We start from the raw sequence: 12,896 nt of genomic DNA, 5'->3' as shown, positions 1-12,896 counted from the left end.
TCTACTTATTATCATCATCATTATTATTATTTGTCTATGGATAATATCCTGCCATAGATTTAAAGTTATAATCTGATCCACTGTCTATAGATTGCAGTTGTATTAAAGTAGCGTATGCAAAAAATCTATATAAGGAAAAATGTATTAAATAAAGACAAATCATGGATAAAATGTGAATATGCGAGTGTAGACCGTATGTATAGATTTCTTTTACCACTTGACAACGCTTACTTTGAAAAGCTTATCGGAAGTGATAATTTCTCTGCTTGACGCTCTCGCCTGAAAATAACTTGGTGCCTCAGAGTGATCGCTCAGACGCTCAGAGGCAGTGATGGGAGGCAAGCTGGTTCCTGACGCGCATATCGCTCAACTGGTGATCTGTTCGAATTGCTTTTTGCCGCTCAGTTTTTTTGTTTTTATTTTAAATTAAAGTATTTTTACAGGTATTAAAGTGGAACTAGATGAGCATATGCAGTTCAGTTTTACTTCCCATGTTGGTTAAACGCTAATTTATGTTTTGGGAAATTGCGCAGCGGTTGTCCAGGAGCAGAACTATGGCAGAGGAGTGAGGCAGCTTTGTCAAAATGCAAAGTAACTGGAATACAACTTTGTCACGGCGGTCCTATGGAATATAGTCCGATTATACACAGTCTACATGTTGTGCCATCATCCCACGTGAAAAACAAACTCTTTGTATTTTGCATAATGCTGTCCCTTTGGGTGTATATGATATATTGCTGTGTTGGCTACTGCTCCACTGTTCCAAACCTGACGTACGGATCGGTGAACAGACGCGAAAACCACGCAGAAGTTGACAACCAGGGGTCCTCTTTAGGAGCGTCCAGGGACTTACTAAATAACGAGAACGAGTTGGACAGCAGAGGAGACGAGTGGGATGAAATTAGAGGCGAGGCGAAAGCGTTGGATGATAATGCCATGTCAGGTTCCCTCAATGAGTCGGAAAGTAAAAAGTTGCCCCAGGCAATCATCATCGGAGTGAAGAAAGGAGGCACCCGGGCGCTGCTGGAGTTTCTGCGCCTGCATCCGGACATCCGAGCGGTGGGAGCGGAGCCGCACTTCTTCGACCGCAACTACGATAAAGGACTGGAGTGGTACAGGTAGACTAGCTCACTCATCCTCACAGTGCAGTATTAAAAACCCACGAGTCACGCACACGAGCGCTACAAAAACACGCCATGCCTCATTTTCCAAAAAGCTGTTTGCTCATTGAAACGTGGGCTACTTATGTGGACATAAATCTCCAGTTGTCTGCAAATGTATCGCAATAATTGAGGTTTACATTGCTGTGATTGATCGTCATATTTTCAATCTTCATAAAACCCAACAACCACCTTCTCCCCTGGCTTATTAAAGACACAGTTATATTTACATTTCTACTAAAGCCTTTCATGTCCTGAAAGTCTAGCCTCACTTAACCAAAAGTTACGCCTGTAAATCATTTTGACAGGTAGCCTCATAACATCAGCTCTGATGATCGAGCTATGTGTGAAAGTTGATAAGAAGAAGAAACCAAGAGATTACATTAAAAAAAAGAAAAATAATTTTACGCGGTGTATTTGTCACAGCGAAAACCATGTAACACTCGATTTCTATTTTATGAATATTAACAATAATGAATTAAATAAATAAATAAATACAAACACTCATACTGAGATTATGTAGTGTAGAGTGTGTCATGTATTATGGGCTCTAGTTAAACAGATTCACAGTTTGTCATGCTGATTACCAATCATGAAGGAGGAATATATAATGTAAAATATCCATTGTGGAAAGGAGGAAACACCATGCAGGTTCATTGCCTCTAACTGAAGCTCAACCATGGGGTTTATCCACAAAATAAATACTGCTGGTGAGATGTTATTTGTTTCCTCCTGTCATAGAGATATCTGCAGCACTGTATAATCTCTATATCTACCAGCATGAAGAGCAGGTTCAGGCTTTTAGCATATAAATGACAAACTTTTACAGTTTTAACAACTGTCAGTGAAGTCAAACCTTTAATGCACTCTAAGCACTTGAATAAGTGACACATTTTAATAAAGGGAAATTGTTATCATTTGCGCAGTTTTGTTTGGCCGCTTTTCCAAGTTGTGTCGATTTACACAAAGGACAGTTATTTTGTGCGTGTTTGCTTGACCCTGACTGACAGTTCCCGGAATTTTTCTACATCTATCCTTGGATCTTGACTTTCGCTGGCTTTCCAAAAAGGAGAGCAGGCACCAGGGAGAAAATGATAATGCAGAGCTTCCATTTAGACTTGACCTGAATTCTGGATGCGGTTCAGAGTAATAGCCTTTGGTTTATAGCTAGGAGTCAGCAAGTTACATAAAACTGTCGTCTAACTTCCTGAAGTGAGATTCAACTTTCTGTTGATTCATTTGGAGTAATTTGTTTCAGAAGCTCAGTCGATCAGAGGCTCTCATCACAGATCTTTGGTTGCTTAAACACTGAATAAGGCAACATTTTTTACTGTATTCTCTGTCATGGCAACTGTTGTCCTTGTATGCAAGCTCTTTACTATCACCTCAGCTGCACAATAACAATGCACTACTCTTAGTGGAAAAAGAAAATACTGTAGATTGGAACTGAGTGCTTTACATCAGAGCAGCCACATTGTTAACAAGAGATAATAGGAGATACTGCTGCTTCAGGTGTCCATTTGACTGAGCCCAGGGATTAACAGGCAATGTCAAAGGATGTAGACACTGTTTCAAAGCTGGCTTCATAGAGCTACAATAGGGGAAGCGAAGCATTGTTCAAAGGACTTCTTGCCTAAGCTCCTTTGAGAATTTCCGGACAGGTTTAGGGCATTTTTGGATGATAAGTCTACGGAGAAATTCTTTTGTCCATCACTGTAGACTCAAAAATAACATGAAACCGTCCTGCGCTTGAACACTTATTAGTCTTCATGCTGTTTTAATCTACAAGTAACACATGTCTGGAATGAATGATGGCTTAAAGAAAAGGAAATACCATCATTAAAGATGGATAGAATTTAATGTTCATTAAGTAAAAGTCCAAGAAAAAAACCTTTTACAGATAAGTGAGGCATACTTACTTCTTGTTCACAGTGACACATGCACACTAAACACACAGTTAGTGGCTGTGAGAAGCAGTTTGATCTTGAGAATGTTTAATGCGTAATGAAGACTTCTTCTTTTTTCAGAGAGGTGATCCAGCTAATTAAAACAACTCGGCTTGAGTTGTCACAGTGAGATCGCTGTGCCACAAATTGACCCCCTTGCAGCACAGCCCTGTGACATCTAGTCAGCCCTTAATGATCATTTAGTGGTGCTCAGAAAACCTCCGGCTGCCTTTAAGGAAGAGTGCATTGTTGCTGGATGATCTTTAAAAGTATACTCTGTAATACATTTGAGCTTTTGCTGAAAAAAAAAGTCATCAGACAATCCTGTGTCCACACTAACCAAGCCAGAAAGAGGCATCCACTGACTTGTTGGCCCATATCTTTCACTTCATTGCCCCCCGACTAATGGTGAGCAGTGGCTTGGGGAGAGGTGCGTTCTGCTGGGTGGGCTTATCAGCTCCTGGGGTGGCATTGAGTTGTGCCCGCACCATTTATCTGCTGTGATTGGTGTGTTCCATTCTGTTGGAGGTCTGTTGTGTCCATCCCTCTGGAGCCCCACATAGAGGAGGGGCCCTCGCCCAGCAGGAGGCCAACCACAATATAGCATGTTTTCACTCTAAGGCAAAAAAAGCGAAGCAGACATACAATACCACATGCTTACTCGAACAAAGCGCAGGAGGCAACTTCCAAAAGCCGTGGGAATGGCTTTTTTAGCACAATTCTAACTTCCTCCTCTATATCTTTTTGGACAGGTTATCTTCTGTTCAACGCTCTGATCAAGGTCTTTTGGGCTCTGTGCAGTAGATGTGACTTAATTGCTGTAATCATGTTTTTCCTCTTGAGGTTCCAAATATAGAACAATGAAGAGCTTTCTTACTAACTCATGGAGGGTGTCGGAGAACAGGGCCTAATCCTCCTTGGAGCCCCGGGGGAGCTTACTGCAGCCCAGCGGCAGATAGAGGGCAGTAAATTTAAAGTGAGTCCTTTCTTACTTTTGCGTGATGGAGCTCCATGAAAAGGGATGTTGGAGAACCCCTGAGGATTGCATTAACCCTGACAATAAAAGAGCAGACAATTAGTGTGAAACATGTTTTCTCTGCCTTCACTTTGTATGCAAATGTGCTCAAAAGGGTGAAAGTGCCCTTTGACGAAGCCCAGCAGGAGTTCATCAGGAAGAGCATTCACTGGAACCCGCCCAAGAAAAGACTCAAACACTACGCTTAAGCTTTTTTAGCCCGAAAGTTGACTTTCAGATTTTCTGTGCGAAAAGTTGCATTTCCCAGGAGCGGGTTTATTTAAATCCACTGGTATCTTTTTGCGCACTCAACACTTTTAGCTGCAAGGACACATGAGAACTGGTGTAAGTGAGACAGCTCTCGATGAAGGTATCACTCGGCTTAAACTAATGTGTCAGCACACTCACAAGAAAAGAAGTTTTGGGGGTTTTTTTTCCCAGCAAACCATGAAACCTTGCACTTTAAGAACTTCATTTCCTACAAAGACCTTTTTGTTTGCTAGCAATTCCTAGAATAAATCCTATAAATCGTCGATACTAGTAATGTGCGCATCCTCTCCCTATTCCAGAGATTGGAGGCTTAATTTGCTGCAACAACCCCCTGGGCTTTTGCTTGAGGCAATTTGTCAAACCACAGCACTTATTACAGCACTTTGGAAACACTGAAACAAAACAAGTTCACTCCATTATATCCCCATGAGTTGTTGACTTCCTCATCTCTCTCTTTTGTAGTTTCTTCAGGGAAAATGTGTTGTTTCCTGAAGCTGTCTTTCACTCTGCTGCAGAGACTCCCTGACAGAAAGTCAGGGCAACTTTAGAAACAACCAGTCTGCCTCAGCCATCTTTGTTTTTCTTCTTTGAAGTCTTGTTTTCGTTTTCTGATCCTCTCAAACCACCTTGCATCTGTGAGGAATAGTCTAATTGTTCCAAACATCACATATGCCAGAAACATAGATGTTGGATTTCTTTTCTATTTTATAATAACTCTAAAACACAATTTAAGCTTTTTAATGTACACTATTTCTATTCCATTACTGCTCAAAACAATACAAAGCTAAGCTGACGAGGCTCCGATATATTAATGCTATTAAGCTCTCGACAACTTTGTGCTTATTCAGTCAGCACACTAAAGCTTGATCATATTAGTTCGTTTTTCCTGGCCCTGTTATATCTGTGTCACAGTTTTTACATCCACAACTATGCAAGTGTTTGTCAGTGCTTTTTGCATTTGAGTGACTACTAGTTCACTTCAGCTTGGCTGCTGTTGCAGGACTGTTCACCCCTGAACTTTGATCCATAGATTCAGACACAAACACATTCCTGTGAACCCCCCTTAAATTTGATGGCTCACACTGTTGTCTCTTTTCATCTACTGTGTGTAAAGAAAGTAGCGAGTAACTCATACAGGCTTACTATGCACTGATAGCAACAAAGGTTTTTATAGCTGTTGTCATAATTACAAAAAAACAGTGCACGCTAAGCGATTAGCTGAATGTTATTGGATTGCATTTTTGAGCACCAAGACTTAGATTAAAAGCTCTGTAAAGAATGGATTGCCTGAATTCTTAGATGTTAAAGGAAGGCTGGCAGTTGTGTGAGAGAAACCAGAATGGCTGTTCCTCCTGTTTCTCCTCCTCCTCTCTTTAAAACAGGCCTGGTTCCACCAGGCAACCAGGTGGCCTTGAGTTCTGCATATACTGACAGTAATAATGAAGGACATGCAAAAGCTGTTATTTGTGGCTCCATAAGAAGGAAATTTAAAGTGTAATGACGATGTTTTTGATACTTAAAAGGAAGGCGCACAATGGCTAGAGAAATCCTTGCATGTTAGTACACTAGTCTGATTATTCCGAGTGGCTGCATACCACACCTCTCATCCTGTCTTCGAGGAGAGGGATGTTTCCCACAGAAGCTCAACTGCTCTTGGAACTGCAGGGTAAGATTAGAACTCATCATGCCATTAGATAACGTTGAGGGTTTTTTTTCAAGCACTGTCCCTTGTCACTAGGATCTAAGAAAGCTGAAATGTAGATGCCAATTAGAGTCAGTCAAGCAGAATACTGCAGAATACAAAAAAAAAGCCTCCTCCTGGAGTTTTTTTGCACCTTACTTGCTCCTTACTGAACTCATTACTGAGGACATCACCCAGCAGCTGAGCACCAAGCTACATGCAGTGATGTTGTAAATTCCTACCTTTGAACCTGCTTCCTGATAGCAATGAATGTAAACAAGGCACCAGAAACAAGCCCTGTCTCCCCGGCAGCCAGTTAAATGGACACACCTGACTGCCCGGCAGACAAAACAGAGGCCCATTACACAACCCACCAATCCCAGATTAATGTCTGTCTGTAGGTTGTGCTATTGAGGCAAGAAAATGCAGACGCTGCATCTAAAAATGCCCGCCGACAACTTTGGCGTCAGAACAGAGGGGTGGGGGCATGCAGTCTCCATCCTCCGACAATGCACCTGATTCCATATAATCCTTGTATTTACTCTCTTCCTCTCTCCTTATCTCCCCATTGCTATTGCTCTGAGTGAGGTTTGTCTGAAATGCAATTTAGTTTGTAACATGACAATTATAAGCGTTTTTTATTTTTTGCTTCATGACTCAGAAAACACAATCCATTTTGTTTCACACATACAACCAGGGTCATAGGTAAGCTGGAAACTATGCCTGTTGCATAGGCCAGGAAGCAAGGCACACTTTGGAAAAGCCAACTCAGAGTAGAGACACATTCAATTTAGAATAACCAGTTAATCCCACTAACTTCCTGTCTTTGGACTGTGGGAGGAAGCTAGAATACCTGGAGAAAACCCACACAGCCACAGGTGCAAACTTAGCCAGTTGGTGGAATCAAACCCAGGATTCTAACTAAACACCGTGCCACCATGGTTATATATTTGGCTATTAGCTTTGTATAGCCAAATAAAACCATGAAAAATTCATGAAGGGGTCAAAGTCAGCACCTTATGGCTCAGTGTGCCTCAATGCTAAACGACAATGCATTTGCATAGCTGACTGATAGATGCACTGAAACCTATTGGTTCCAGGCAACATTGTTTATTAAGCAGAACAAATTGCAAAAGCTTGCTACATCTGCCCCCCCCTAAGGCAACTCGCTCTCAGACCTCGTTCAGTTGGAGATGTTCTCCTGTTCTCTATCGGTGCTAAGATGAATAATGCATGCCCTCATCACGCAGGTTGTTTTTCTCATTGACTAAGTGGAAAGTTTGATAGGTAGTGAGGTTTTGTGCCTATTCGGGCCTCGACAAAGGGCCTACGGCACTGCACTTGTGTTTATTCAAGAGATGGAGAAGATAATTGCAGTGGGCTCCAGTATAGTTTTTTTGTATCTCTCTCCTCTGTTGTTTTCCATCACCTTCAACTGTAGCTAAGGTTCTCAGGGAGAGGAAAAACACTATAAATATGTAAGACCCACAGCTTCTATAGACAAAAGAAAGAGCAGGTGACATTAGGCGAAGAAACTGTATAAGGAAGAGAACCCCTCTTCTGTATAAATTGCACTAATACAGTGGGGCAAAAAAGTATTTAGTCAGCCACCGATTGTGCAAGTTCCCCCACCTAAAATGATGACAGAGGTCAGTAATTTGCACCAGAGGTACACTTCAACTGTGAGAGACAGAATGTGAAAAAAAAATCCATGAATCCACATGGTAGGATTTGTAAAGAATTTATTCGTAAATCAGGGTGGAAAATAAGTATTTGGTCAATAATAAAAATACAACTCAATACTTTGTAACATAACCTTTGTTGGCAATAACAGAGGTCAAACATTTACTATAGGTCTTTACCAGGTTTGCACACACAGTAGCTGGTATTTTGGCCCATTCCTCCATGCAGATCTTCTCGAGAGCAGTGATGTTTTGGGGCTGTCGCCGAGCAACACGGACTTTCAACTCCCGCCACAGATTTTCTATGGGGTTGAGGTCTGGAGACTGGCTAGGCCACTCCAGGACTTTCAAATGCTTCTTACGGAGCCACTCCTTTGTTGCCCGGGCGGTGTGTTTTGGATCATTGTCATGTTGGAAGACCCAGCCTCGTTTCATCTTCAAAGTTCTCACTGATGGAAGGAGGTTTTGGCTCAAAATCTCACGATACATGGCCCCATTCATTCTGTCCTTAACACGGATCAGTCGTCCTGTCCCCTTGGCAGAAAAACAGCCCCATAGCATGATGTTTCCACCCCCATGCTTCACAGTAGGTATGGTGTTCTTGGGATGCAACTCAGTATTCTTCTTCCTCCAAACACGACGAGTTGAGTTTATACCAAAAAGTTCTACTTTGGTTTCATCTGACCACATGACATTCTCCCAATCCTCTGCTGTATCATCCATGTGCTCTCTGGCAAACTTCAGACGGGCCTGGACATGCACTGGCTTCAGCAGCGGAACACGTCTGGCACTGCGGGATTTGATTCCCTGCCGTTGTAGTGTGTTACTGATGGTGACCTTTGTTACTTTGGTCCCAGCTCTCTGCAGGTCATTCACCAGGTCCCCCCGTGTGGTTCTGGGATCTTTGCTCACCGTTCTCATGATCATTTTGACCCCACGGGATGAGATCTTGCGTGGAGCCCCAGATCGAGGGAGATTATCAGTGGTCTTGTATGTCTTCCATTTTCTGATGATTGCTCCCACAGTTGATTTTTTCACACCAAGCTGCTTGCCTATTGTAGATTCACTCTTCCCAGTCTGGTGCAGGTCTACAATACTTTTCCTGGTGTCCTTCGAAAGCTCTTTGGTCTTGGCCATGGCGGAGTTTGGAGTCTGACTGTTTGAGGCTGTGGACAGGTGTCTTTTATACAGATGATGAGTTCAAACAGGTGCCATTCATACAGGTAACGAGTGGGGGACAGAAAAGCTTCTTACAGAAGACGTTACAGGTCTGTGAGAGCCAGAGATTTTCCTTGTTTGAGGTGACCAAATACTTATTTTCCACCCTAATTTACGAATAAATTCTTTACAAATCCTACCATGTGAATTCATGGATTTTTTTTCACATTCTGTCTCTCACAGTTGAAGTGTACCTCTGGTGCAAATTACTGACCTCTGTCATCATTTTAAGTGGGGGAACTTGCACAATCGGTGGCTGACTAAATACTTTTTTGCCCCACTGTAGCGTTTGGGTGATGTTTGTAGCTAAAGTCTTCTCTTCTCGCAGTGCTGTGAAGAGCAAAATCTTGCCATATTCTGTTGGTTTGCTGATGCAGAATTGCACGAAGAAAGCTGTTGTTAAACCAACAGATGGTTGGAAATTGTGGTAATTGTTTTAATGACATGACATGACTCCCTGCTTTCCTGTTGTTTGATTTAGATCAGCCGTTCACTATCAAAACCTAAGAATATTACCATGCAGTGTAGCAACTGAAGATTTACATTGTGACTAATGCAAACCCACATGAGGTTTGATTGAAAGGGATGCTTGTTAACGCAAGGCAATATACCATGGCTTAACATTTCTTTGTCAGAAGAAGAGATATGTGCACACTGCTCTTGATTCAAGTCATTTGTCACATCAGCGTGAGATCTCAGACTCTGATTAAGAGCTGCGGGGCACCAAAACGTTAGTTCAACATGCAATGCAATTTCTAAAAAAAGAAAAAAAAATGAGATGCTGTGTAAAGTAAAACTGGAATGCTATAATTTCTAAATCATTGCATTCTGTTTTTATTTACATGTTTTTGATGATGGATGAGGACCAGATGAGGAAAAGAGTCGAATCAGCAACTCCCTGACTCGATCCCAGCATGAAAATTGCATTCCCTACTTGCACTCAGCTGTATAGGAATATGTGGTGTTGTATCCAAACTTTGTGTAACTGTTTGTTTTTTCATGGATTTAAAATGCTCACCAGTGATTCTCATCATAATAGCCACATATCTCTCTCCCCCTCTCTCTAGAGACAAGCCAACCACCCAGTTCGCCAACAGGCAGCCAACCAGCCTCTAATGCTGCTGCGTGTTTGGCTTAGTCCTAATCCCCCTTGGCTCACTTGAGCCATTATCCAGTGAGGGCTGCAGTTAACAGGCTATATTATGATCAACCCGAGCCATCCAGGGTTAAGAAGAATATGCAGTAATGGGAACAGACAGGTTCCAAGCATATTTCCAAAGGAATGCAAAGCTTCATCAAATTGTCACATTTGTCACAAAAATACTGATATTAGGAGAAAGGTGCATGACATTAAAGTGCATAAAGCTGCCTATTCATAGCTAAACCAGCATTTTTAAGTATAACGTAATGAGTCTGAGGAATATTTCAGTGTGATGATTGTGAGATGATTTAGGTCATTAGATGTTTAATGCAGGTACAAGAGGGACACGAGGGTGGATGTCTTCCTTTACAGCTTGTACTCGGAATGTGGAACTGTGTATTTTTTTCCCCCACACATTTACTGAAGATTGATAGGACTTCTGCTTTACCTGCCAGCCCTTGTCACGTCATGCACTGTCACAGGCTTTGTTAATGCAGCTCAAGATTTCTACTACTGTCTTCTTGGTGATGACTGACTAGCTTCTCTTTGACAGTGTTTATAAAGCTGCCATGAAGTGATATTATGTCATCGCTAATCTCATCGTCCTTGATTGGCACTTTTGTAAGCTGTTAACTCTACAAAGGAAAACAGAGTATACAGCGGAAATGGTAGAGTAGGTTTTTGCAAAATATGTCATCTGCAGTGCAAATGTAATTCTTTGTGTTTGTTCTTTACAGGGAATTAATGCCTAAGTCATCAGAAGGCCAGCTGACCATGGAAAAGACCCCCAGCTACTACGTTACTAAGGAGGTCCCTGCTCGAATCTACGCCATGTCTAAAGACACAAAGCTAATTGTAGTTGTCCGGGATCCTGTCACGCGAGCCATCTCAGACTACACTCAGACCCGCTCCAAGAAGCCAGACATCCCTTCTTTTGAGAGCCTGACCCTGAAGAACACCTCGGCAGGTCTGATTGACACCACATGGAGCGCTGTACAAATTGGCATGTACGCCAAGCACCTTGAGCGCTGGCTCCAGTACTTTCCCATGGAGCAGCTGCTGTTCGTTAGCGGAGAGCGTCTCATTACCGACCCTGCAGGTGAGATGGCTCGTGTCCAGGACTTTCTTGGGCTGAGGAGGGTGGTCACAGAGAAGCATTTCCACTTTAACCCAGCAAAAGGCTTCCCCTGCCTTAAGAGACCTGAGGGGAACAGTAGGCCACATTGCTTGGGTAAAACCAAAGGCAGGACCCATCCTAATATTGACCCAGAGGTGGTTCAGAGGCTAAGAGACTTTTATAAACCCTTTAATTTCAAGTTTTACCAGATGACTGGTCATGACTTTGGTTGGGACTAAGAAAAAAAAATGATGACAGGCTCACGCTGGTTATCTGGAATTTCTTTTTGTTATAATTATATCACTCTGGAGTTATTGTTTTACAGTCTATGTACAGTATTTGGTGGTGTGTAAAAAGATCAGAAGTCTATTTTATGATAATTTATTGTTATGATATTAACTCACTAAGCTGCCTAACTAGGTTTATTCATGTTTTTATTTGTCGCGAGCTACAAAATCTCTCTTTTTTTTGACCTAAAAGCACACAGTTTTACAGGTATTACAATCAGGGTCACTATGTTTTCTTTTTCTTTCTTTTTCTTTCTTTTTACCCAATTCAGACCCAGCTGACAACAAAACTGGTAATATCCCCTTAACATTTGCCTGACCCTCAGAGGTCTGTGGACCCACTTAGTCAGGTCGATACAGGCCTCAGCTGATCCAGCGCAACTTGCCAGGTAGATCAATAAAGTAATAGCTCCTCATCATGTCAATTAGACCTGAGTGATGGCATTGTCTTGATCTCTCAAGCGTCTCAATAAAACATTGATCCATTAATGGTAGCAAGTTTATGGTCAACCTTTGAGCCAAATTCAAGTTAATATGAGAATATAAATTTCCACTGCAATATTCTGACTTAACCACTATTTATTTTGTCTCTACAGAAGAATGTTGATCGGGTTCCAATAGAGTCGTGTCAAATCTGTTTTGTATGTTTTTATCCATTTTCCAAAGAGCTGCCTCCCAGATTTCATAACGCCTATAGAAAATGATTTATATGAAAAGTCATATGAGCCATTCACATTTATTGATCTGTACTGAAATTGCTCTCATTGATCACTCTGTGCAGCTTCTTACTGCATCTGATAGTGGATGTGTTAATTATGCCCTTTCCCACAGTACATCAGCTGCTGGAGTGAAAAGGAGGACTTATTTTCTTTACTTTCAGAAGAAACTAAACCAATATAGCCTTTTAGAATTCCTCATCTAAGTTTCATTTGTGGTTGAGTTTTATTCAGCCTCTACAATTCAGCACTTCCGACATCATCCAGGGTCATTCTAAAATGATTTGCTACAACATTGTTGTTGTAGAGGCACTATTTCACTGTATGCTTTGCTTTAAAAACATTGAAATTAGTTGGGTTTAAATGAGATGTTGATTAAAAGGTGCAGTCTTGTCATCTTTAATAAAGAAATAAAGAAAGTGTGTTTTATCAAAGTCAAACAATGCAGTCTCTGGCATCCTTGGATTTTCGGTATGGTTAGAAAAAAAATAGGATAGTGCTATAAATGTGTTTTATTTGTTGGGTAGCAGCGTGGGTTATCAATGCTTCAGGTTTATGCAGGCAAAAGTGTAATCTTGTGTCTAATCACCATTTTACACATTGTTGCGCTAACAGGCTAATTAGCATGTTAGCTGTCTTGGCTTCCCACTGCCACCACTAAGA

At 41.6% G+C, this 12,896-nt stretch overlaps 1 protein-coding gene across 1 annotated transcript; it reads left to right on the top strand.

Annotated features, from left to right (window-relative positions):
* The first annotated feature begins 305 nt into the window (after window positions 1-305).
* Window positions 306-12,667, top strand: hs3st3b1a (heparan sulfate (glucosamine) 3-O-sulfotransferase 3B1a). Its single transcript, XM_085271408.1, has 2 exons — window positions 306-1,118; window positions 10,851-12,667. Exons 1-2 carry the CDS (start codon window positions 625-627, stop codon window positions 11,467-11,469), a joined length of 1,113 nt encoding a protein of 370 aa, XP_085127534.1. The 5' UTR covers window positions 306-624; the 3' UTR covers window positions 11,470-12,667.
* The last annotated feature ends 229 nt before the right edge of the window (window positions 12,668-12,896 follow it).

Source organism: Mchenga conophoros, linkage group LG4 (genome assembly GCF_057382185.1).
Source record: "Mchenga conophoros isolate Kocher_MC1m ecotype Shallow Benthic linkage group LG4, M_conophoros_male_GT1.1, whole genome shotgun sequence".
NCBI classification, from domain to species: domain Eukaryota; kingdom Metazoa; phylum Chordata; class Actinopteri; order Cichliformes; family Cichlidae; genus Mchenga; species Mchenga conophoros.
Note: the sequence above shows the minus strand (reverse complement) of the source record. Positions and strands in the feature narration are given on the sequence as shown.

Bases quoted from the DNA above. Each gene is read 5' to 3' on its own strand.
- hs3st3b1a (XM_085271408.1), top strand. From the start codon at position 625: ATGGAATATAGTCCGATTATACACAGTCTACATGTTGTGCCATCATCC. The intron at 1,119-10,850 runs GTAGACTAGCTC...TGTTCTTTACAG, and splicing joins AAAGGACTGGAGTGGTACAG to GGAATTAATGCCTAAGTCAT.